Raw genomic sequence first — 26,491 nt, forward strand, 5'->3', positions numbered from 1 at the left:
CATGTAAGGTCACATCTCAAGTTAACTACTGTTAACAAAAGCTAACTAATCATGTAGATACCATTAGCAAAACTCTAGCTAACAAACTAGCTAATGATAAATGTAGATTTACTAGCCAGTTAGCTAGCTGCAAAATTTGGTTTTCTTTTCACCTCAGACAAGTGTAGCACATAGCATATTTAAGTACAAAAACACAATGCGCATTATTCCTACCGCAACCGCAAATACAGTGTAAAACAAACTAATGTAAGACTGAAATATCTTAAGAAAATTCAGAGTGGAAATTGAGATATTTATATGCATTTTTTATATATATATATATATATATATATATGCAACCCACTTTAGCACTTGCTAATAACTGTTCTTGGGCTGTATGTTATATTGACCAGCTGAGTTTACATTGACCAAGCTGTTTTTGTCGACCAAAATGCAAAACAAAAAGGTTCCTGTTTGAAAACCAAAATATCATATGTAAATGGTCCACTAAACACTTCAATTAAAAAAAGAATTTTCTTGCCATCATTTCATGTGCTAACCTTTTCAGGGTTAAGGTCAATAGAACCTCTAAATCTGACACACTGGACCTTTAAGTTATACAGCAACACACAAAGAACAGAGAAGAGATCATAGTCCTTTCACAATAAAGAGACAACTCCAGAGATGCTGAGGATACAGATGATGATAGAGTTAAAGCTCAAAACAAAAGGCTGATGTCTTTGACTGACATTTGCTCATGGCTGTGCGTGTTAACGGCGGGGGGAGGAGAGACATGATTTCTTGTCTCAGCTGTCACTTCTGAGCCCGTGGTGGGAAAACGTGAGAAAAAATGCCCACACTCTGCCTCTCACTCGCATCCACGCGGCTAGAAACCCCTCCACCAACACATTAGAACATCTTTTGTCTTCCTCCTTCGCTTTGTCTCGTTCAGATTGATGTGAGTCAGTGTGTGGCCTAAAAGAGTTTGAGTGTTTTCCCAAGTCATCCTGTCAAAGAGATTGAGTGACTGTGATAAAAACAGCATCATTAATTTTCTCTGGCAGCTGAATGCGCCAATCTGCTTTGATGTCTGATTCAAGAAACCATCCTTCAGCAAGAAGGAGCTGGCTCACTCTTGATTACACAAATGTACTTTCTAAATTTGCATAACAAAGACAAGACTGATTGATATTAGGAGACATCGAGATCTTATCTGCCACTGCTCTTCTTGCGCCGTTGCTGATTTGTGGTGTGTTGCAGTTGCCTAGTAGCCAACGATGCCCTCTTCATTTCCAATCGACATCACATGGCGCCAGAGGAGCTCACCCAGAATAACTGGACAGGCCTCCAGAGGCAACTGCTCACTAATGTAATATGTACAAGCTGAGTGGCCATCTCTTTCGCCGGATCTCACGGTAGAGCGTCAGTGTGAGGGATATTAACAGAAACAGAGAGACATTCTTCAGAGATGCTTGGATGAACTAAGGGAGGACGGGGCATCTTGTCATACTTTTTGCTTTCACGTCAGTTTCTTGGTCTCAGTCCAACACAGTCATTTATTTTCCATATTAAGTTAAATAAATTCTTGCACGCCAAAATATGATCTTTACTCCTCTCTTTAACGTAGAATAAAACAATGTGCATTTGTGAGAAGCTGCGCCATCACCGAGTAAGCTGTAACACTATATGGGACATTTGTCAAAATCAAGACCTGTGGGCAGAATCTGGCATTTTATGTGGCACACAGGAGCTTGCAAACAATATAATTTCTGCAATACAATTCTATGCTGCATTACAGAAGCATTTTGAACTGTTAGATGTTAGTATAAGTTGTGTAGAGTCTGAACACTATATAACAATTTCCAGTAGTGGCACTCTCACTAGTAGTAACATAACATTAAACAGCCTCACAAAATGCTGACATTTCATTTTTAAGCAAACATATATTTTGGATTTGAAACCTTGCTTGTAGGCTACAGAAACAGAAACAACCCTCATTGTTATTTTGACTATCACTTATACTACTTTGTATATATGATAATAGTAGTACATTTGAATGTCTGCTTGCCATTATTTTTCTTAGATTTCTGCTTTCAGATCAGTGGCCCTTTGAAGGCAACGATAATGGTGATGTGGTCTCTACGTGTCAGCCCTGTGATGAACTGGCAAACTGAATATTTTCAAATTAAAGTTTCATGCAGCCTCCTGTGCCTTTATAACAATTTAATTACCATTACTGATATGTGTGAAGATGTATCATCACATACATTGTTGGTTACATGTTGCATAGGAACTGTTACAGAGGACGAGAACCTCCCACAATTTAGGTGACTGAGGACGCAGACATGACTCCAGTCAAAGTGGTCTTATCCTCGTGAATGCACAAACAGGATAATGATGATTAAGGGAAAAAAGTCTGTTGTCCCCCTGGTCAGTGCAGTTACCCACATCATTACAAATACAACGTTGCAGCCTGTCTATCAAGATATTTATTATAATAAAGAAATTGTTGGCAGGCTTTGTAACAGCAACCACCAACTTTAGCGACTAGCAAACTCGACTTTTGCTGTGCTGCAACTAGATAATGCATACTGAGGAAAATTGTCACATGAAATGAAAGCACTAAGAGCACTTTGCCCAGAATGTGGTAATGCTGGCTATAACACAGGCTAACTTTAGTACAGGATTTGGGGTTTTAAAATCCTAAAACCACCCCCTTTCTGTGCAAAAACAACCTAATTGAAAATACTTAGTTAAAAAAAAGGAAAATGCTTACTTATCAAAGTTTTACTACATAGTGCAGAATGTAATTTTTTTTATTTATTGAAAAATATGAAAACTGTAATTACCCTTAAGACTTTTATAACTTTGCAAATGCAGCTAAAAAATATCTGACTGTGTTTTCTGGATGAGAGCATATCACTGTTGGAAAAAAAAAGAAAACTAGTGGATGACTAAGCCTGAAGGAGCGCTCAGAGATATCTGGTTCATAGTCAGGCATGGCTGCTGGGAAACACACCAAGTCTTCATGTTGCAAGCGTGATCACTCCTCGTCTGTGTGTGCTGCAGTAAATCAGCCATGCAGGTCTCCATTATGGAAAGCCTTTGACCTCATATACGCTCATCAAGACAAACAGCATCACTCAGTAGACACGCTCACCATCCAGAGCATAGATATAGATTTCAGCTGCAGGGTTGTTCTCATTTCTACCATCATTGCCTTTTAAGCCATGCATATATTTCTTTTTTATCTGCTCCTCAGTATTTGTTACACAAACTCTTTTTCTACTTTTATATAGCAGAGTAAAAGTTAATGTTCCCACGGTCAAACAAGCGCGATCACTTAACAAAGAAGCCTTGAGAGGATTGGGTGCATAAATCAGCTTTTAAAAAATACAATAAAGATGAAACAGCACCTAGTTTTACAGGCTCTACTTTTAAGGGCTTTTCTAAATCCCAGAACTGAGCGGCTACAGTGCATCAGAACGCACAGGTTCCTTTGAGTTTCAAAGATTACAGTTTCAGACTGTGACGTTCAAAATAACAGTTGTCTTGAAGATTGTTTGATGGTTTGAGATCTCTTCAGCTCTGTACTTTAGTGCGCTGCTGAACTACAGAGGAGCGTCCTGTGGAGCTCCAGTATTTCACTTGAGGACACTTCACGTACGGTGTGTGTGCTTTCTGTTTTGAACAGCCTCAGCGCTCGCCATACACTCTTAAAAATAAGGGTTGCAAAATGGTTCTTCCTGAAGGGCTAAGGTTCTACCCAGAACCATTTGATTCTTAAGCATCGCTTTTTCAAGAAAAGGTTTGTCAAGTGTTTTTTGTAACACTAAGGGTTCCATTAAGAAACCTTTTCATACAAAGAACTCTTTTTTGAGAACAGTTTTGGAGGAAAACATTGACGAGAGCCTTGAAGAACTCTTTCTTGGGTTCTTTGTACCATAATATAAAAGGGTTCTTGGTAGAGCCTCCTGGGTAGGTTCTAAAACATATAAAAAAGACTATTAGTAGAACTCCCTGGCTGGTTCTAAATAAAATCCTTGGAATATAAAAATAAATATAAAATATAAGCAAAATGTTGGGCTGTAATCTGGTTCAGGCTGAAATATGCTAATGAGGAATATATTCGGGACAGGTTTGGGCCTTTTCAGTACTTACTTTTAGTAAATAAGCCCCTTGGAATGTAAAAAGGCTCTTGGTAGAACCTCTTGGTTGTTTCTGGAACAAACCCCTGGAATATAAGAATGTTCCTAGTAGAACCCCCTGGGTGGGTTCTTATTAGGACCCTCAGAGGGTGGAAAGGTAGAACCCCTAGAGAGTTCTGGGTGGAACCTTTCACAGATGGTTCTAGGTATAATCCTTTATGTTGGGTTTTAGGTAGAACTCTCTGAAAGGCTTCTAAGTTGAACCTTTACAAAAGGTTCTACCAATAACCAAAAAGGGTTTTCCTATGGGGTCAAGCTGAAGAACCCTTAATGGTTCTAGTTGGCACCTTTATTTCTAAAAGCGTATATTGTCATTGTCGTGTCTCTCGTAATGAATTAATACAACAGCCACAGACAGTGTTATATAAGACTTCTGTACTTATCGCTGACATTTCCCCATTTTCCCCGTCTGCTGACCAAAGCTTTGTTCTTCTTTCATTGGGTCCAAATGCCAGACCAAAGCTAAAAAAAACATCCCATTGACATATGGGATTAAAGGCTGCTCACTCTCAGTGACTTTTTTGAGGCTTTTGGTGTTTGAAAATGATCCACGTGTAGCAGCAGCAGTCAGACAGCCGGGCTGGAGACAAAGCATGAGAAAACAGCGATTCCCAAAAATCATCATCAGCGCTACTCACAAACCCACTGAGAACAATCAAAACAGGAGAAGAGAGGAGGAGGGAGGCTCGCTTTCAGTCGATGTTGCAGTTGGCAGCCATATTTCAAAATCATTCTGTATTGATTGATTCTCTGCTTATGGTCCTTTCAGAGCCTGTTCAGGTCTGACTCATATACTGATGAAAAAAAAAAATTCTCTGGATTAAGACACAATAGAACGTAATGTAATTGATCTAATGACCAATAAGAATTACAGGAAGAATACCAGTCTTGACAGAGGGATAGTCCCAGGCCCCACACTCTGTGTTGTCATCTCTCCCTACCTGAAGCCCAGGATGCCCTGGACTGAGATGTGACCCTCTGCCTGATAGCCAGCAACATCTGCATTATATCATAAATATTTAGTGGATCTCAGGTTATTCACTGTAGGAAAGCTGTTCTAATCAATACTTTTAGATAAGAAAAAAAAAAAGATAGCTATGCGTAATGTAAAAGGAGCTCTTTGTAATTCTCTACCGGGCTTTTTAGCATCCTTCAGCTCGTTGTTTTGGTTTTTACAGCCTGCACCTTGACTGTTTTGGTTCACTCTCACCGCTCTCTTAGGTGCCAATTCCAGATGCAACAGGCAGTGATTTCAAGCAAGAAAGTTCTGATTTAGCCACTCAGCACCAAACTACAAATATTTTTCCTTGCTGTTGGACATTTTGGATCTTGTAGTGCCTAAAGAGCCAAAAAGGAGCTAAAAGGAAAGTAAATATTGCACATACATTTTCCGGGTGGCAGAAACTTGACTCCATAAAATGCTGATGTTGCTCTGGGGTTATTTAGCCAGTTTTAGCCAGTTTTCTTGTAAACAGTTGTTGTTGTTGTTGTTGTTGTCATTAGCATGTTTTTAGTTGCCCACTAGCAATCCAAAGATGCCTTGGGGGGAGTTTGCCAACCAGTTCCTGTTCATGAGTTCCTGACTTGTCAACCAGTCAGAGGCTGTGTTCCTGACTGTGTGTGTGAGACAGTACTGATCCTTAGATGTATTAATAGATCCATACACTGATCTCAACATGAGAATGACCCTTCAAAATAAAATTGCGGTGGTGACGGTAATGAGCTTCACTTGTGGTGGGTCACATGACTGTGGTATTATGGTATTGCGGTTATTGTCACAGCCTATAGGTTAATTTTAATCTGCAGTCCCCAGGTAGCAAGCAAAGAACAACTTCTCTGCTAAAAAAAAATCATTGTATATATAAGCAATATATAAAGTAATGTATTACAGTTTGTTACACTGTTCCCAAGTGGTCAAAAGGTTTAAAGAATAACTTCATGAAGGGACAATTTACCCCTAAAAACATAAAATAAATATTTTCCTCATACCTGCCGTGCTATTTTATCATTCTAGATTGTTTTGGTGCAAGCTACCAAGCTCTAGAGATCCCTGCCTTCTCTTGAATATAATAGAAGAAAATTCGACAGCAATGTCTCTGGCCAGAAATCACAACCCAGTTACTCAAGATAATCCACAGACCTTGTTGTGAGCACTTTCATGTAGGAACTATTTTCTTTCTACCAAATTAATGTTTACATCCCACATTGCCACCAGCATGAGCCTTCCTTCTGCGCAGTGATATGGCTGGTGGATGGTAGAAAGAAAATAGTTCCTACATGAAACTGCTCACAACATGATCTCTGGGTCATGACTTCTGGAAAAAGACATTCCTGATAATTTTTTTTCAAATGTAATTGTTGGCATTTTAAGTACTACAAGCCAAGCGCCATGATATTCAAAAGAAGGCAGGTCTTTACAGCTGATATCTTTACAGCAATATACTGTAGATGGATAAATAGCACTACAAGCAGAAGGAAAAATATGTATTTATGATTTTGGAGTGAACTGTCCCTTTTACATGCCTTGAAGTTTTTGCTTTTGCTGACCTCCAGTGGCTTAATTCGAGGCAGTGATGTACAGATGTTCGAGAAGACCCCATGGCACCACTGTTCATAAGTGCTGCTGGCTGAAATCCGAGGACAAACTATATCCACATTACTGTGATCAATAGAGGCCAGTAGAGCCTCAGTTCAGTAGCGGTGTGGTCTCTATCTAAATGACACTTTGACGGTCACGATCTGACAGGAATCAGTCTTCCATCTGTTCACACAAATGTGTTGGGAACGTGGCCTCTTTCCAGATTCCCTCAGTAAAAATAAACTACTCAGCAGCCACAGATCAAAGTGTCTGTTCAAGGATGATGCATTAAAAATCGGCCTTCCAGGTAGAGCAGTGAAATGACTGAGGACGCCTCTATTTGTTCGGTCTGCTGTGCCAGCACTGGTGGCAGCGACTGTGGACAGATGGCACAGAGACTGTTTCCATCAGTCATGAGAGTGTCCCCTCAGTTGGCAACGAGGTGACTTTTGACTTGTTATATCACACAGTATGTCGTTCTCTGAGATGATTCCAGCTCAGACAGGGACTCGGTCCAAAACATTACAGAAGGCAGAGGAGGCAGAGTCACATACTGTATCTCAACCTAACAGGACAGTCTGAGCTGGGGTTTGACTTTGAGCCTCGGACCTTCTTAGAGCGCGACATGGCCGGGAGGTGACCCCCACCACTGACAATCACCACTTTGTCATATTGGCCGTTATGCTGTTAGGACTGCCAGTTTCTGACTCACCTCTCCGGTGGTAGATGGACTGAAACTGCAATGCAATTTCAAGTGGTCAGAGGCTGGGGGGAGTGTTGGCCCAGCTGACAGAGCATGGCAGGATGAGAGAGCTCCGAAGCAAGGATTAACTTCAGTGGTTAGCGGGGGGATGACACGGTCGCCTCTTTACGCTCTGGTCATTTCATGGCCTCTTGAGATGTGTGTGTGGAGCCCTGATGGTGGAGGAGGTGGCATTACATCTCAGCAGCCCTGATAATGGCGTGTGTGATGAAAATAACTATCATCATTACAACTGTCACTGTGTTCAGCGGCAGCCATGTTCATTCTGGGCCTGGAGTGCTTCGATCATATCAAGTCTCTTGAGAGGAAACTTGAAATGAAAGGAGGCCTCCGAATGGCGCAGTGTTGTTTCTTTAATGACCTCACCGCATCTGAAAAATAGCTTGCAATAAAAAAGATATAAAAACTTATCTTGATAGTTTTGAAAGCAGCTATTTTTGTTGTCCTTCAAATCTGTGCTGGCAGGGAATGAGCCAAAACACAAAACAGCACAGAGAATATTAAGCTGCTGCATATCAAAAGTGGATTATGCAACAGTTTGTTCTGGCTAAGTAATTTGATTGGACAAGAGGAATCCTGAGTGCTGATATAGAGTACAACAGCACTGGGACTTTTGACCACATGCATCACTTCACTTTATAGTGGTCCTTATAACCATTAAAGAAAAGCTACAATGAACAGCTGATAGAAACAGGACAAAAAGGTAATGATTCAGGGCTAATTACTATGGGATCACTGTCACATACTCTAATCTGACAACATCCATGGAGTAGGATACAAGCAGTTTTAACCACTTTTGACTTACCAATCAGGGAAAATTCCTGTACATATGTGCATTCATGTTACCATGGTTAACAAATGATTTGCATAAATATATATATATGGCTCACACAGAAGATTATTATCTCAATCTGCAGCTCTCCTTGGCTTTAATGAGTTTCAGCTAATTCCTTAGCAGTCCAGCCCACAACTTATGTTTTGGTTCACTCTCATGGTTGCAGCAGGCCGCTGCTACTACTGTACACTACCTGCTCAGCACCAAACAAAAGACAGCCACAGTTAACAACTTTCTGGGGATCATATTGGAGCAGTTAGCAGGTAATGAGTCAGGTATTTCCCTCAGGAGTTGGTGGAGACCAAAAACAGAGTTAAAAGACAGTGACTATTGGACTTAACATTCTGCAGGTAGCCAGAAACACTCTCCAGGTGGATGATAATGTGTCTCTGTAGCTGCTGCATGTGTAACTAAGCAACTGTTTGTTAACAAGCCCACCATATCAACTTAAAGGTGACTGTATGTCAATGTTGTGTTTATGACTTGTTTCTTCTGTGCACAAGTGGGCAAAGTAATCACTTAATGCAGGTCTTGTTCAGGCGACATCACTTGTTAGATATCAGTCAGAGAATCATATGCATTCTCATTCACATGCTCTGCAAAAACACTCCACAGCACTAGAAAAATGATTGAAAACACAGGGAGACGTGGGGGGAATTTTATTGTCAAACTGCTCCTAATACACTTCGAACGGGTTAAATGCAGAGACTGAATCTCACTGTGCATCGTAGTCTGTATAACTGACCCTCCGCTAAACCCCATCCTCCTTAGTTACTGTTGCTACGCCTGTCAGGCTTTCTATTCTTACACTGTACATATGCAGTTTACAGTGATAACGTTGGCAGATTTAAAATCAATATTGGAAGTAATTTTTGAAACACTAAATCTTTGATTCTCTAGAGACATAAAAAAAAAAGAGGAGCTTCTCGTTTCTAGCTGACTGTGGACTTTGTCGGATAAAATGCCGACTTTCACAAACAGAATTCATAAATGTAGCTCGCTAAGGTAAGCTAATGCAAATGCTAATGCTTGAACTCGCTGAGTCAGCAGAGAAGTTCGTCTCCGGCTGACTTTTTGCATAGGACACATTTTAAAAGGAGTCTCACTTGTGTATTTGACAAAGTTGGCCTTTACCATTACCTTATAACTTATTAATCTTTACAAGACATCAAACAATCAATGGACTTTATGTATGTAAATGCGTGACAGTGTTTCTATCCATTAAGTGTCACCAGTACAAGCACAGGAGGTGATGAGGACTACAGTCCAGAACATGATTGTATACAACATGGCAGTTTTATTACCCAAATCCCTCTTTCTCATGCCACCCACTTCCCGAGCCATCCATTAATAGACAAGACTCCATTTGCACTCCAGCAACATTATCTTCACAGGCTAAGTATGGTATTACGGTGAAAGACCACAGGACTGCTGAGAATAGAATAGAATTTGCTTTTGTGAACCCATGAATCAGAGCGTTGTTTTTCTTGGCTTCATGGCCTTGAGGGAGGGTCAGTTGTCGCAGCAGACAGTGCATTGTGATACCACAGTGTAACTGTAAAAATAAAGCTATTATGTCTTTTCACATATTGAGGCACAGTGAGTCAGTGGCGGACTGAGGGGCAAGGGTGAAAAAAATGACTTGGCCAGCAATTGCATGCAGTATATGGCATTGCATTGCATTTTATCCACTGGAGAGCACTCTAGAGGGCACTTCATCATATTTTGCCCACTCCTGCAGCACAGCACTGTACAGGGCATTTTATCACATTTTATCCACTGGAAGGGCACTTTATAGGGAGTTTTGTCCAATGGAAGGGCACCCTAGAGGGCACTTTTGCAGCATTTTTTCGAATCACCAGCGTAGGGGAGGGATCGATGAACAGTGGAGCATAGAAAGTGGCCAGATTGGAAAACAGGATGCTGCAGGGTGGGCAACACCACAGCAGACGCTGCGTTTTTACATGCTAACACATTATCCGTCTTATAAAATCATTCACAGATTCTGATTTGAATAATACCTAACTACTGTAACTACCTGAGTCAAGACACAAAGTATTTTGCCACCCCAAACTCTCAATTCAGATGTGTAGTGACAGTAATTAAGAGCAGAGTCTGTTTTCTGTCCAGAGTACAGTCTGCACACCTGCATAATTAAAATATTTTCAGCCACATTATGCTGAGAACTATCTTGAGAGCATCACTCTGGCCTATTTAATGAAGTCAGCTAGAAGATGTTTAGAGCACAGACTCACCCCTCCCTCTTCCACATTCGAATGTGTGCAGTAGTAGTGTGTAGGAGTTAGGCTTGGCTGGCCAGCACAGCCTCTCCAGGGTGCCAGTGAATTCTCCAGCTGGCCGAGGAGGCAGCTCCAGATAAATATATGCCCCTTTTCATCCAAGGGACTGTGAGGACCCTCGTGCTCTTTTAGCAGGCAACTACAGGAAACGCCAGAGGTGACTCAAACCCCCCTAGCAACAATTTATCAGCAGCTGAGGTCGTGATCTAATTAGTTTTATTTGGATCTCTCGGATCTCTAGAGGCTGTCATGAAGAGATTACACAATAATCAGCACCGGATCAGTCCTCTGATAATTTGCGAGATGAAAATTTTTAGACACGTATTTGTTAGACTTCCAAGAGTGCTTCATAATTTCACTCCTAGAGTGAAACTCAGGGAAAAGTCAGTAGCTAACTTTAAATGTTGGCTCTCTTAAAGGCCCAGAAAACCGATTTTCTTACTCAGCTTCTTAATGTGAGTGATGTGAGCTCTAACTTTTTGACAAAGTTCAAACAGTTTTGGTTATTTCACACAAGAGTTTTGTACAGTATTCTTTCAGTTCAGTAGGAAAAGATGATGCCTTAGAAGATTTTTGGCACAACTTCACCTACTTCCAAGGTGGACAGAGAAGGAAAAAAGTCTAAAAAAGGTCAAAACTAAAGTCTAAACTAAAACATTAGACCAACACGTTTTGGCTTGTTGAGTCATCATCACACACATTACAAACCACATTTAAACAGGGTACAATTAGCTTATATGTGTGTGGATGTATATGATTGGTTGTTTATATACTGTTTATATACTATACTTTTTGCTCCTATTTTTCATGAGTTGAAGTAAAAAAAAAAAAAAAAAATCAAAGTTTCTTCTATTAACATAAATAGAACAACTATATTGTTAGACCATAGTATTGTTAGCCATAGTTCACTACCTAATTAAAGGCTTTTTTAAAACACACCTATACAATGACCATGAGCTTGAATCAGCATCTTTTATATGCCACACTGGTCACGTGGATGTATTATGTTGGCAAAGGAGAAGTGCTCACTAACACAGATTATAACAAATTTCTGAACAAAGTGCAAGAGAAATACACCTTTTGTCGCTTTCTTTCTGAGACATACCACCAAAAATGAGAAAAATACTGGAAAAAATGAAAGTCTGTTGCATTTTGTTGTTTTGTTTGGAGGACTTTATTTTCTTCTTAGCTTGTCTTCTGTAATAACATTAGTACCCTGGCTTTTACATGACTCAGAGTCATGGGTTATAAGTACCTCTAAGGTCATATCATAAAGGACCCACAGATCTTTATACTCCAAAGAAACCACAATCAAATGTTTATTTCACATCATGTTGGGCTTCTAACTTTACCTGTGATGACCCTGTTTTGTTTTTGTCATAAAAATAATTAACAGAATAATAAAAAACTTACCTCATGAATAATGGGAGCAAAAACATACGTGTTGCATTTATATATATAGCTTTTAAAACTTTTTTTTTAATGTGTAGGATGTGTGTTTACTCAAAATCTTCATGCTCAGCCAAGTATAAACATCTAAGTGGTAAAGAAAAGACTAAAGTTTGGAACATGAGTAAGACATGCCAGAAAGGGTTAAGAATGAACTGTCAGACATACTTACAGGAGGAGTGTACAAGTATGCACTGGAGGCAAAAAAAACCAAAACTTTTTAGAAGGGGCCACCCCTCATTATACTGGTCTCATTTATGCGACTCAATGTGTCCATCTGCTGGCTGTTAGTGCCTCTGCCATGACGTCATCTTTTGGCACAATGAGTCGACAGAATGAGTGTAATCTGCTGTGAGGAAAAACAGATTGTGATGAACTCAAAGAAAGAGACTGACAGTAAATCAAATACATTATAGTAAAATGTTTTATTCAAAAGCATCCCAAGTAGAATCCTTTATCATATCTTACAAACATCTGGTATACACACAAAAATGGACAAAGTGGGTGGGAAGTTTACAGAGAGACATACAGTATAACCAATTTTCTTTAGAGACAAAAAGAAAACTTTGATTGGCAAACTAGAAGACAGACATTAACTCCAACCTTCATCCTCATCAAAGCTCTCGAGCATTATTAGAGAGCCACATTTGGACCATTTCTTCGGACGTTCTCCAAAATACGAACCTGCTGTGCTCTTAAAACCTGACAATCTGTTCTTTGTAGAAGTGAAATGATTGGATAATGCTACAGGACGGAGCCTGTGCTGTAATTTATCTCAAACATTAAGACTCTTGTTGGCATTGAAAGGTATCATGAGCTCACACTGAAAATGTTATTTTCTCACCTCCTCCTTTTGACAAAGAATTAATCACATTGATATTATTTTGAAGTTGTATAATTAGTGCAGTATTCTTCATCAAAACTAATCAGTTTAATTTGAAAGTAAAGTTTAATACAATAAATTAAATCATTCCCTATAGATGAACTTTTCCAATACTTCTTCTTTATAGTTCAGTCATAGTTACACAAAGAAAAGCAAAATCCAAACAAAAAAGTTGACATGTTTATAATTAGGATCATCAATAATAGGGACACATTTTCACATTCATGGAAATTACCGTTATCCTGTTTGCACATATATGGCCAGATATATGACGAGCTCCGTGCACCATGCTTTAGCTTGTCCCCCTCACAGAAGTACCATGTTGAGCATTTATTACTTCTAGAAAGAAGACTGTTGTGGTGTTGCACTTGAGGAGGCAATGTAGAATAGAGGTGCAACGATTTATCAATTGGTTGTCCACAATTAAATGAACTGGCAACTATTTTGATAATCAATTAATTGGTTTGATTTGAGGAAAAAAAGTAAATTCTATGATTCCTGCTTCCTACATGCGAATATTTTCTGGTTTCTATACTCCTTTATGAAATCTTTGGGTTGTGGACAAAACGAGGACATCATCTTGGGTTTTAAAAACACTGATCATCATTTTTCAACCGTTTTCTGACAGTTTATGGACCAAACAACTTATCAATTAATAAAGAAATTAAAAGACAATGAAAGTAATCATGAGTTGCAGCCCTAATGTAGAAGATATACTGTCTTCAAACTGTAAGGTAGCAGCTTAATTTAGCACAATACGTACAGATTCATCACAGACATGCTCAGAAACTTTGCCTGAAGTTTCTGTTTTCACAACTTTGCTGTCACATCGAACATTTTCTTCTGGATCTCACCCCCAAAAAGCAAAGACAGAAATTTGTATAGTTCCGATTTCAAAATGGGACTGGATGTGGGGAACAAGAGAGGGGCTCATTATCTCCTGAGCAAATAGATGCAGTGATGATGCAAAAGAGTGCGAGGTCCAGAATGACTTAACTCTGCACCTTGGACACATTTCTTATGCCAATCAGGCAGTGATGTTTAGCAGATACTGTTGGAAAGTAAAAGTAACAGATGTGGGGCTGCCCACGGGCGACTGAGCATCAATAATCATGGCTGGTGTTGGTTAAAGACTGATTGGTAAAAATGAAATGTTACGGACATAAAAAATACAATTAACAGTCATTTTTTCTGCTAGAACAGCAATAACCAACTAAACACAAACTGACATCGTAAAGCATCAATAAATTAACGGGACATTTCACTCACTGCACTTTGTTTTGAGAAAACCAATTTTCTGGTAAGGCTGGCGTAGTTTTTACATTCACGGGAACGAGACTGTTAACTAAGTACCCCCTCACACTGCAGTGTGGTCACACCTGCAGCAGAGAGACACAAGACACGTAGTACTTGAACTGTTTTACAATCAAGCTAAGAAAGGCACTGGATTAATGTTATACCACATTAGATTCTTATGCTCTCAGTTATCCATCTTGAAAAAGGTAAAAATCTAAAAATCTCTTCTTGGACATCGTTTAGTTCTTGAAAAATAAAGTTTGACATACTTAAAAAAATTATTTTTTGCACCTTTGACTCATTTTAGCAAGGACAAGTTTACAAAAACTAATTTGCTATAAAAAAAAAAAAAAGAAAAAATGCTTATGGCATTTTGGTTATCAAATACATAGTTGATTGACACCATTTGCACTAAAAACCTTGTAAGAACATGAAGACATTAACTAGGGTTTTGTGCAGAGAGGGGAAAAAATTAATTGAGTCCTTATGGCCAACAAACAGTTTAAGTTTTAGAAGTCTGTCGAAATGCTTCATGGATCTGCTACTAAAGCAGAGAGACACGGTTATGTGGCCCACGAAGAGGAAAAGACACAAAACAAATATAAATTAGTGCTCTGTGTTGACAAGAAGAGAAAGAGGATGAGAGAAAACAAAAATAATATATATATATATATATATACGTATATATACACACTGAGAAAAAAAATACTAGGTGGGTCACAGTGCTACCCATTTGGACAGGGATGTGTCTGTTACTAGAGGTGAAAGGACAGCGCGCTACATTTAACAGTGCCATCTTCCATGGGTAAAAACAGCACTTATGGAAGTCATAGTCCTCGCCTGCTGTGACGATGATGAGGGTCACTGGGTGTCCAGTTTGCTGTACTTCACGCCACGGCTCCACTGCAACGATCGCAATGACAGCGGCAGCTGATAGTTCCGAGGGACTGTGCCGTTGACGTTCTCTTCAAAGTATTGGAACAGTCTGTACCACCACACCCGTGAGAACGGGTTACTCTGTGATGTCTCCTTCAGCGACTGAAACAACACACACAAATACTGTCAGGGGGGTCGTTCCATACAATATTTAATGCACATTTCTTTACATATTTATTCATTTTAAACAATTTGCTTCAAATTACTCAGGGACTACTGTCTAACTGCACTTTGGTTCATAAAGTCTTTCCCACAAACTCCTTTGCATACACATAAAAATAGGGACAGGAACAATCAAGTGTAAATCAGATGCAATTCTGTACTTGAGCGACAACTGATAGCAAAAATAACCAAACAGAAATATGTGACTTAAATACCTGAAAACTCAAGATAATGTTGTAAAGCCATAGATATTAAAGGAATACAGGACATTTTGGGAAATCAGGTTTCTGTAAGTTAATACAGCACAATTTACATTAGTGTTTATTGGTTCAATTTTTACATCATGAACAACACGTTATTTAACCAAAAACACATTTAGAAGCAAGACTGAAGTTAAATCCAACTTTATAAAAGGAATATTAACTTCTTAGTTCAATTCTACAAGTCAAAGTTTAGTAACATAAGTTGTGCAGCACTCACCTGCTGGTTGGCCATAGTGTGGTACCACCAAAAGAGGCGTGTAGTGATGAAGTAAGCAACCACCACGTCCACAGTGTAGTGGTCATGTGCTAGAAGGATGCAGAAGATCCCCACAGCACTCAATGTCCAGCAAATCCAGTGGTACCACCAGAACCGCTTGGGAGAATCTGCCAGTCAAACAGAGCAGCAGTTAATACACCAGAGACACTGATCAAAACACAACAGTATCAACTTCAAAGAAAAGGATACAATTTTTGGCCTCAACAGTTCAGAACAGGCACTGTGGCTCCTCAGAGGAAATATCAACCAAATTGTTCTCCTTTTCACCACTAGATGTCACTGCAAAATCAATCAAGGTTGGCACCAGAAACCTTGTGGAAAAACATTGCAGTGCCATGTGTAGTAGCAGTGGAAAAGAACTGTCGACTCAAAGCTTTTGTGAAAAATGTAATAACACCTTCTACCACTTGACCAAGCAGTTAAAACAACTTCTGACCCTTGAGCTTGAGTGATAAACAAAGTCCGAGGGTAAACTCTATCCATGAGATAACAGAAATAAGGAACAGAGAAGGCAGTTACGTAATGCCTTAGCACATTGAAACAAACATGCTAACATGCCTGTGAGTGGGCAGTGCAACATTTCCTCCTCATTTCCTTTGTGTCTACATTTCCTGACACTAGTTAGAGAAGCAAAAGCCACACAAGGCGTAGCCACAATTAATTGGGGAGATAGAGATGGTACTGGAAGTCGTGTGTGAACCTAAAACACCAAGAGAATATGTTGTAATAAGACATCTTAATGCCAATTTAAGAATCAAAATTAATAAATTAAATTAAAGATTTAACTGAGCGCCCCTCTGCCTTTAAAAAGAAATGGTTTAACAGCCTAGTCACCATTTCCGATTACTATTACTCTATTACTGTTATTACTATTACTCTTTTGATATGTGAACTGACCTTCTGAGGGAAGTTCACACTGCATTATGAGAGATGTGGGTGTCCAAGACTTCACTAAAGTAAAATGAGCTTCATGTTTTTACTCACTTGTTTATCTTTATACTTATTTTAGTGTGTTTTAGTTTTTATCCTGCCTCTGGTGTTTCTTCACGTATGATGATGTTTCTTCAGTTCCAAGTTTTAATAAGTGCTGTTCTTATTTTAGTGCTTTATCAGTTACAAAGTCATTGGGTATGTGTAGCTGAGTGGGGGTTTATTGTTCTGTTGTGTGGAGCACTTTGTGTTACATTTTGTTTGTATGAAAAGTGCTATGTAAATAGTCTGACTGATTGATTTATGTTTTTACTTAAACTCTAGAATAGATGCAGTGAAACTTACACTCTTTGATGAAGAGGTATGTTAGTGTTAACATGACGGTGTGGCCGCTGTACAGATAATCTCCACACATGGTGTGGGACCCTGTGATTGACAGGCCCCCACCAGCAATCATCTTCATTACTCTCCTCATCTGGGCCTCCCAGTTCCCTAGAAGCTGAAAGAAAAACAGTCATTCATTACATAATCTATAGATTATTATTTAAGTATATATGTATACGTGTGTATATATATGTATACGTGTGTATATATATGTATACGTGTATATATATATATATGTATACGTGTATATATATATATATGTATACGCGTATATATATATGTATACGTGTATATATATATGTATACGTGTATATATATATATATGCATACATGCATACATGCATACATATATATATACATATATATATATACACACACACATAAGAAATATATGATGTGTTGAAGTAGGATGTAGAGGAGAGAAAAAGAATAGAGCAGCACAGCATGAACAACATTGAGGCAGCAGTGTTCATTTCTTCATGGTATAGGTGAAAACAGCTGTTATCAGGTTTTCCATTGAGTCTGGATTCCTCTGTGATGCCACGTCTCACCTCTAAATTACTTTTCCATTGTTTTTTTTTTTTTTTGCAACTTTTTTTTCTTACTACTCATCAAGTTCTCATCAAGTTCTCATCAAGGTTACCCGATGCTTAACATAAGAATACTTGATTACAAGTTATGTTCCTGCATTTAAAGTTTGTAGAGTAAATGACAAATGAATTAGCAACAAAAAGTAGTTGAAAAAAGTAAAAACAAATGTACTGCATAAAGAATGGCCTCAGGCATTAAGCACCAACAAGCATTGCTCTAGGGCTATACTACATGATTTATAAAACAAATCTGTCAAATAACAATTAACCCATCAGAAAAAAATTACAGGAGTATAATGAAGATTTTCCCCTAATATTTCCTCTAAAATGTTAGTAGTAGTATTGTTGACTTAAAAAAGTAGCACAAAGTTCAGAAAAATATATTTTGTTAAATATTATTTGTTAACAGCCTGTATTATTGTTCCCATTTGCTACACAGAAGGAAGCAGTGCAACATCCTACTAGAACAGCAAGTAAGGGTATGGAGGATGAGGGTGGTGGAGACTTGTATATATGTTTGACTTCAACACTGGTGGTCACAGATCATTACATGTGTGTCTCCTACACTCAAACCATGAAGATGACTTTTTGATGACAATGAATTTAACCCAAAATGGTTTACAAGCTAAGCGATGCATACACACAGCCTGCATCTATTTTATATTATAGTTTTACCAGAATTGTTCTATGAACTATTTGTCATTAGCCCAACAGAAATGATGCAGTGACCTTGAGTAAAAGGGCATGAAACTGCTGTGCTAGTAAAGGGATTGCAACATTATCTAAAAGGAAAGACAAAAATGGAAGCAAACGCAGTTCTTCTTACTCACAAAAAATGAACATGCATATCTTACAATCAATGGTCAGTGGAGAGCACTCATAGACTTTCAGCTTACAAAAGACATCTAATTTTTTGCTGAATTTGCCCATTCAGCACAGTTGTGCTGAAAGCAGTTAAGTAAGAAAAAAGCCTTTCAAGCTCAACCAGCCTATAGTGGCAAGAGTAATAAAAGCGTGTATGTATTATACCTTTGGAGAGCATTTGAAGTGCATCCCAGGAACAGGCAGAGTGGTGATGTACATTGTAATACACCGGTACAGATAGAGTGTGCCCACAATGAAAAAGAACCGCCTGCCTATAATTGACCTGGAGAAAAAACAAACAAACAAAAAAAGAAACAGAAAATGAATAATCTGACGTTTTCATTTACAAACCCCTACTCAAGGGTAAATAAGAACAGAATGTAATGATTTGCTAATCCTTTTCCAGTTGTATTCAACTGAAGCCATTTTATGTGCAAATTGATAAACGTACTTCAGCATAAATATATACTCATTCTGAATTTGATGCCTGCCTGCCTGGGAACACTTTGGAAAAACGTTGTCAGTAACAAAAGCCACATATCAACAACATCCAGAACAGCTGTTGACTTTTCTGGGCCTGAGCTCATCTGAGATGGACTGATAGAAAGTGGAAAATTGTTGTGATCTGATGAGTTCACATTTCAGGTTGTTTTCTGAAATTGCAACCGTCATGTCCTCCAGGCTAAAGAGCAGGACGATCCAGACTGTAACTAGTGCAAACTTCAAAAGTCAGCAACTGTGATGGTTTAGGGGTGTGTTAGTGCTCATGGCTTTGTGGCTAACTCTCAGATCTGTGAAGGCCCCATTGATGCTGAAAGGTACATAAAGGTTTTAGAGCAACATATCCTGCCATTCTGATGACGTCCTTCTCAAGAGATGTCCCTGCTTATTCCAGCAAGACAATGTCAAGACACAATCTGCATGTTTTACAACAGTGTGGCTTCCTTGTGAAAGAGGTCAGAAAATGTGTGGTGCATTATGAGGCACAAACCACAACAACAGAGACCCTGGACTCTTGAGTACCTGAAGTCATATATTGAGTAAGAATGGGACAGAATTTCACTTTCAAAACTTCAGCAATTAGTGTCCTCAGTTCCCAAACACTTACTGAGTGTTGTTAAAAGAAAATGCCCCTGTCTCAACTTTTTTGGAATGTGTTGCAGGCATCATATTCAGAATGAGTGGAGATTTACAAAAAATTAAGTTTATTCGTTTGAACATGAAATATCATTAAATATTTGAAAAATCACTGCATTCCGTTTTTATTTACATTTTACACAACATCCCAGTTTTGAGTTTTGTAGCTGCAATTCAGTGAGTGTCTTAACTGTACCTGTGCTTGAGTAAAATCCACTGTATGAGCCAGAGTCCCACCAGCAGCATCCCATTAATCTCACAGATAGAGAAGGCCCACTCCACCCTGTCAAACATATCAAAGAACTTATCAGGCAGAGGTGGGGTGTGCTCCTTTGGTGGTACTCTCTCATGGACCACTGAAATGACAACAGTGGTAGTAACAAAGCACACCACTGCGTAGACAAATGCTATGGCCGTCTTCCCCCACTCGGCAGGGAATGAGGAGCGTGTCTTTTCTACTGTAGGGATGGGGATGTGGACCATTTCCATCCTGAAGTCCCCCTTCATCCCCAATGTGCCATTCCTCTGAGGCTTGCTAGTTCCATTAGGAAGCCCACCAGCATGCCCGTTTGCGTGGCCATTTTTGTGAGCCTCAATATGAGTCTCTATTCGCAGTGTCTCCAGCCTTTCCAGCAGCTGCTGCCCGCCATCAGATGACACCAGCGAGAGGGGAGGCATCTGGAAATCCGCCTCGATGAGATTGAGCAGAGCGGGGCCGTCCGTCTCACGGAGGGCATCTATGTACTCCGGCATCCCCTCTTTGCTCAGCCAATCTGAGACATCCTCCGATGACCATGCTGCCACCTTCTTCATCTTGGCCAGAGGGCAACGTGGAGGATTAGGAGGGTCCTCAGACTGGAGGGGAAGGTTCACAAGAGGTTTGGCTGTCTATGGGGCAAGTCCTCTCCAGTTTTGGCACATGGTGTTTCCTTGCACCCAGAGGGAGCCCAGCCTCCTCTTGAAGTGATTGTGAGGGAGAAAGCAGGCAGCCAGGTCACTCAGAGTGAGGGGCTGGATAGCAGATGAACCACAGTGGCCTCCTTTGTCTTTCTTCACTTCATCAGCTCTTCCCCACACACTGTACCCCTGCTAAAGGAAAATAAAATGCTGTGAGTCAGAATCCAGTGACTATATCCACTTCCACAAATCTACTGGGTGTAGTCATGAATCACATGTCTGATCAGACCTGGAAGCTTGTATATACTTTGACTGAATAATAGGAAAGATGACTCATTAAATTACTTCACCTCCAGACAGTGGACATATATGAAACATTAATTCACACCATAGTAACATGTTAACAATAATAACAGACACAGTACAAGGACTCAATCGATCAGCAGGTTGACTCTCACTACAGGGAAACCTTTTCATACATCAGTGGTAACATCCAGTGTTGATTAGCTCTTTTATATGTGATTATGCAAACAAGTAGAGGGGATCCATTACTCTTCACCACTGAGAATGTGTCAACATATGCAAGTACTGTATACAGTGGTTCTTTTGAACAACCCACATGAATGGGTTTCTAGATCAACAACACAATTATTAGATAACAGTGTGTCAACATATCTGGGGTGAACTGAAGACAAGAGAAAGTGGTGAATGGAAAGAGAAAACAATAAAACTGCGTTTACATGGACCCTAAATAATCAGAACAACATCCCAATTAGAATAAGTGATCAGAATGAATTTTCAAACTGATTGAGAGGGGTGGTGTAAACATTTGATAATTTGATCAGAAAGGAAAATAACAAAGTGAACACTTGATCCAATCATTTCTCTCTGGTTGCAATAAGTATATTTATATATATTTCCGTGCATGTCTGCCTGACATGGGGGTAAGTGACATGTCAAGAACAAGTTTCCAGGAGGCACGGAAACATGGTGGTAACAAAACAGAGGTAGTCAGTAGAAGATACAGTTACTGTTAGAAACTAGGAATGAATTTTATTAATCAATAATTAATAAAAAGTATAGAAATGGCACTAATTGTGCCTTATTTTACATTGTTTTGTCTTGCAGAGCCAGATGTTAAATGAGGGAACTTAAAATCTGGTCCAAAAAAAGTTATATTCTTATTAATATTTTGGAGCATGTGGATCACTTTATTTGGTGTCGATCTTACTACTTAAGTTAGAATTTGTAATCAGAATGATGATCAGACTGAAGTCAGTGTAAACAGTTAGTGAGGCAGTGATTAATCATTACCTTGATAAGCAGAATACACAAGGCCGAACACAGATAAATCTTAATTTTTTCAGTTTAATGGAGTTTAATGACTGCAAGGTCAACTGACCATATCATTCAGGTTACTATTCAATTTACCACTTAAGACAAAAAAAAAATCTCTGTACCTGTGTTATACACTGTGCAGCAGATATATTGTACCAGTTCTTTTGCAGATCTTGTTTTTTAACTTAACTTTGTTTTCCATAGTGTGTGTTTCTCCTCCAGGCTTCAGGCAACAGCCAGAGCTAAGCATTTACAAGGAGGTGAACTCACACATCTGCTGCATATCATGCGTTTGTTTACAGACTGCGATGTCGGTGGTGGACGCAGGGTGGCCCAGCTTGGGGGGGGGGGGGGGGGGTTGAGGTACAGCTGGAGGCAAGTTCTGATCTGCACGCATACAAGGAAAGAGTGAGGATGGGGAGAGAGACAGACTGTGAGGAGGAAATCATAAATCAGAGTGAAGGTCAGTCAGTGCTGAGCACTGAGAGAGCCCCACCCCTGTAAAGAAGGCAATCAGCCAGCAGTCAGGCCCCAGCGCAGCCAGCTCAGCTAAGGCCAACAGCAGCTAAATACACTGGCAGGCCGACTGGTTGGCAAGACAACAAACTGCACATCAGTACCTCATCTCACCTCGGCTCAGCGCAGCTCAGAGGCCTGTTCATTTAGGCCAGCAAAACAGGGCCAAATAAATGGGATATAAGCTGGGTCGTCTACAATTCTGACAACACCTGGCATCAAATTTATTCCTGCTGAGGTCTGAAGAACAATTTGACCCAATAACCCCACGATTCTACTGTAACATACAAACACCAAAGAGCAAGTGTAAAAATAAACATATGGATAGCATGCAAACAGCACAGCACGAGAGTTCTCGCTGCAGCAGCTTAGCTATGTACCAATCCAGCTGTGTACCTTAATATAATGTGAGGAGTGCATAGGAAAGCAGTTTTGAGTGGAATAAAGAGGAACAGAGCAGTTGCATCAATGTGTTAACAATGTACCATTCAGACAGATCAGAGATTAGTTGTCCCTGAGTCAGCTCTGTGCTACAGACCTTTGGTCTATGAATCAGCTTACAGCATACTCAGTGAAGAAATAATCTCACTCAACTGAAGTAGGAAAAACAAACTAATCCTGAAACTAACCTGTATTTACTCAGGTATCTGACTACAGCGATCTTAGAAAAGCCATTTTTGAGGTTCTTGTAAATTATATGCTAAAACTGCATGAGAATATTCATATCTGGAATGACAGAAATAGTTTGATAGTGCTGTGATATTGTTCTTATGGACAAAGTCTGGAGTACAAATAAATACATATGTTAGGATTGTCTGCTTGTCCTGGGCAAGTAAAATGCCATGTCAGGCTAGTAAATCTAGCAACTTGCTTGCCCGACTGCCAGACAAGTGGGAAAGAAGAATTAAACTATTTTGATAATTGATTAATGGTTAGAGCACCGATAAACAGTAATATTTTCAAGCATTGGCCAAATGGGTCACCAAGCTCCTCAATTTGGTGGTCCAATTGTAAACTTCTGCAAAAACAAAGCAGAAAAGGCAATTTATCACAACTCACCACAGCACTCCTTAACTGTGACACTTGTGTTGTCCAACTTTCCAATGAATTGTGATGTGGAGTTTCCTGATGGAATGGTTTCTGATGAGAAATGACCTAGACTTGTCATATAGCTGATGAAACTGACTGCACACAAATTGTAGCACATTATGTCCCATTTCCATGTGGATAAAACTTGGTGGCTACAGAGTAATGTTTTGAGGCCATGGTCAAACTCTGTCAAAGTACTGCTTGATGCAAGCAAATAGCAGCAAATGCTGTTTTTAGCCTCTTGAATATGGAATAAATATCTTAGTGTTTGGACTAAGAAAAGCAAGACATTTAAAGACATCACACTGGACTTTGAGAAACTGGGATAGACATTTTTCACTATTTTCTGTCATTTTTTTTAACATTGCAGCTCTAGGATAAATATGACAATTAACTTTAGTCTTTCTTGTTATTTGATAACTGCTAATAAATAAAACCATTCGTACAGAAAGAAGTGAAAATTGACTTCAGCAAGCAAATTACTGACCCACTTGCCCAACTGGTCAATTGAAAGAAAACATTAACATGATTTATGCACTGAAGTACTTTCCACTGGCTGCAACCTGACCCTGCAATAACATAAGATTGTGAAAAAAATACATATTTCATCCCCAAAATATCTTTGTGTGCTGAGGTTAGCCAATACCTGCTGATCAAGTGAAAAGACTTTGATAAAAATGTTTCTCCCACAAGCAGAACAGATGAAAATCTGATCAAGCATGACTCCAGGACAATATTGTTCGAGGGCAGAGAACTAGAGAAACAGAGGAAAGTCTGGACTTGCTTCAGCCTTATGATGTTGTGAATTTTGATACAAGATAAAGATAAAAGAAAACATTGAAGCCACTCCCCAAACAAAGAATTCTGACCTTGAAAGTATTTTATTTCCCACTAGAACTTTAGTAAATATGTCAACACCAGAGGAGGACACCACAGAGCTGTTGAGGCCTTTATTTTCAGTGCTGAGGTGTGTGCTTACAGAACAGGGAGTTCTATTGTCAAATGTTTACTTATTGTAGGCTAGCTCCTACTTACAGCACTGACATGATTCATTTGAGGATGTTTAAAGTGTTAAGGGAAGTGGCCTTCTTTTTAAACCTAACCACAAACGGAGACAAGGCGCACAAACACACACTACATAATAGTGCTGGGGTCTTTGAAGGTTTTCAGACTGCATAAGCTTAACCAATTGAACTTTGAAGCTTAACGCTGCACAGAGTTCACACTTAGTGAAGTGATAAACAAAGGGGGTCTGGTGTCCCTGTAGATCTGTAAACACAAGCAAACTGACTTGATGCAGAGAGCACACATTAGAGATAAATACAATGCTTGCTTTGCTTTTGTTCTGCGATGCTGCTTTTACATGCAAAGCAGAGTATGTTTTCTTGCTTAATCATGCAAATTTGACTGTTAGAAACGTTTTCAGCTCAGTGCAGATGTGTGTTGTAGTTAAAAACAAGCCCCACCTTTTGGTGGTATTGTGTGGGTTTGATACATCTCAGACAGGCTAATCTCAAAAGCTATCAGGAACTGTAGTGCTTTCATTTCTTTACTTCCACGCACTCTGTGTGCCGTCATTGTCCTCATGAAAATGTTCACTTCAGCTGACGTTGTATACAGCCAGCCTTGTGTTTCACATTGAAAGGCTTGTCTCTTGAGTAACTGTTACCTGAATATTAAAGAACAAAATTATATCTAAAGTCAGCACTAATTTCAAGTGCACTTCTGGCATTAGGGATTATAGACTTATTTGGTCCATAAAATGTCAGAATATGACAAATGATGTTGAATATTACCGACTGCCTAATTGCAATGTCCTCAAATATCTTGTTTTGTCCACAGTTCAAAGATACTCAGTTTATTGTCACAGAGGACTAAAGAAATCAGAAAATATTCACATTTGATAAGATGAAATCTTGAAAGAACTTGACATTTATTCTTTAAAAATGACTCAGAATGTTTAGTGTTTTTATTTTTATTTAATTGTAGTAAAAAATTCAGGGCTCCTAACTACATATTAAATGATCAATGGTGACAATATTATTTTAATATTATTTAATATTATTATGTTTACTTCATTTCACTGAATCTGTGATGGTAAACTTGTATCAAACCTCTACAAAGTCTATTCTCTGTTTTGTTTAAAAGAAGTGCATCATCAGGGTTTTGGAGCACCTCAGTAGTGGAGATAATGGTGGGGCAAACACTATACAAACAAAAGCTACATTTACATTCGGTATAAAACTCATTGTGTGCATTCTTGAGGGCTAACAAAACATGCCAAGAACTAACATGGCAACACCCTAATCACAAGCTCATTTTTCTAGCACGTTTGTTTTAAATGTCCATTGTCAGCAGCTAGTGCTCATCACTCCAGAAACTTTCCAAAAACTACCAGGCCTGTGCTACTGTGGGACAGCTTCAAAGACTCCATTAGCCTGCCTGTTTTAAAGCTTGAAGTTTAGCTTGATGGGTCAAGCACTGACTTGCCACACCAAAAAACTTTCTGATCAAATAATTTAGCTGCAAACTGGTTGAAGCTGATTATGTATTCCTTTCTTCTTTCATAAAGTGAATCTATTATTGTTAAACAGCTAAAAATACAAAGTATGGCCTGCAAGAATCAGTCACCAATCATGAGAGAAACATAACTATCAAGAAAGTACTGACCTCCAGAAGTTATGGTGCAGTAGTTCAAGTATGGTTCAAGAAGTTGAAATACCATCAGCACAGATCAGGCCTTTGTGGTGTTTCATGCCACCACTTCCTCTCATTTTTGCATCAAGGCCTACATGCTATACAAACCCTAATCAAGCG

The 26,491-nt window shown here is 39.2% G+C and overlaps 1 protein-coding gene across 2 annotated transcripts in view; it reads right to left on the reverse strand.

The window, feature by feature from the left end:
• Window positions 1-13,483: 13,483 nt before the first annotated feature.
• The window catches only part of sgms1a (sphingomyelin synthase 1a), a 28,871-nt gene continuing 15,863 nt past the window's right edge, over window positions 13,484-26,491 (reverse strand). The window contains exons 2-6 of one of the 2 annotated variants that reach the window (XM_084735816.1): window positions 20,031-20,923; window positions 18,863-18,980; window positions 17,205-17,358; window positions 15,870-16,036; window positions 13,484-15,329 (exon numbers count right to left, since the gene is read on the reverse strand). In XM_084735816.1, coding sequence (XP_084591942.1) covers window positions 15,153-15,329; window positions 15,870-16,036; window positions 17,205-17,358; window positions 18,863-18,980; window positions 20,031-20,647 — 1,233 coding nt within the window. In that variant the 5' untranslated portion in view covers window positions 20,648-20,923 and the 3' untranslated portion in view covers window positions 13,484-15,152. The remainder of the gene's footprint in view (window positions 15,330-15,869; window positions 16,037-17,204; window positions 17,359-18,862; window positions 18,981-20,030; window positions 20,924-26,491) is intronic. The other variant, XM_084735817.1, reaches the window with a different exon arrangement.

The sequence above is a fragment of the Lutjanus erythropterus genome, chromosome 14 (assembly GCF_056507025.1).
Source record: "Lutjanus erythropterus isolate fLutEry1 chromosome 14, fLutEry1.hap2, whole genome shotgun sequence".
NCBI lineage: Eukaryota > Metazoa > Chordata > Actinopteri > Lutjaniformes > Lutjanidae > Lutjanus > Lutjanus erythropterus.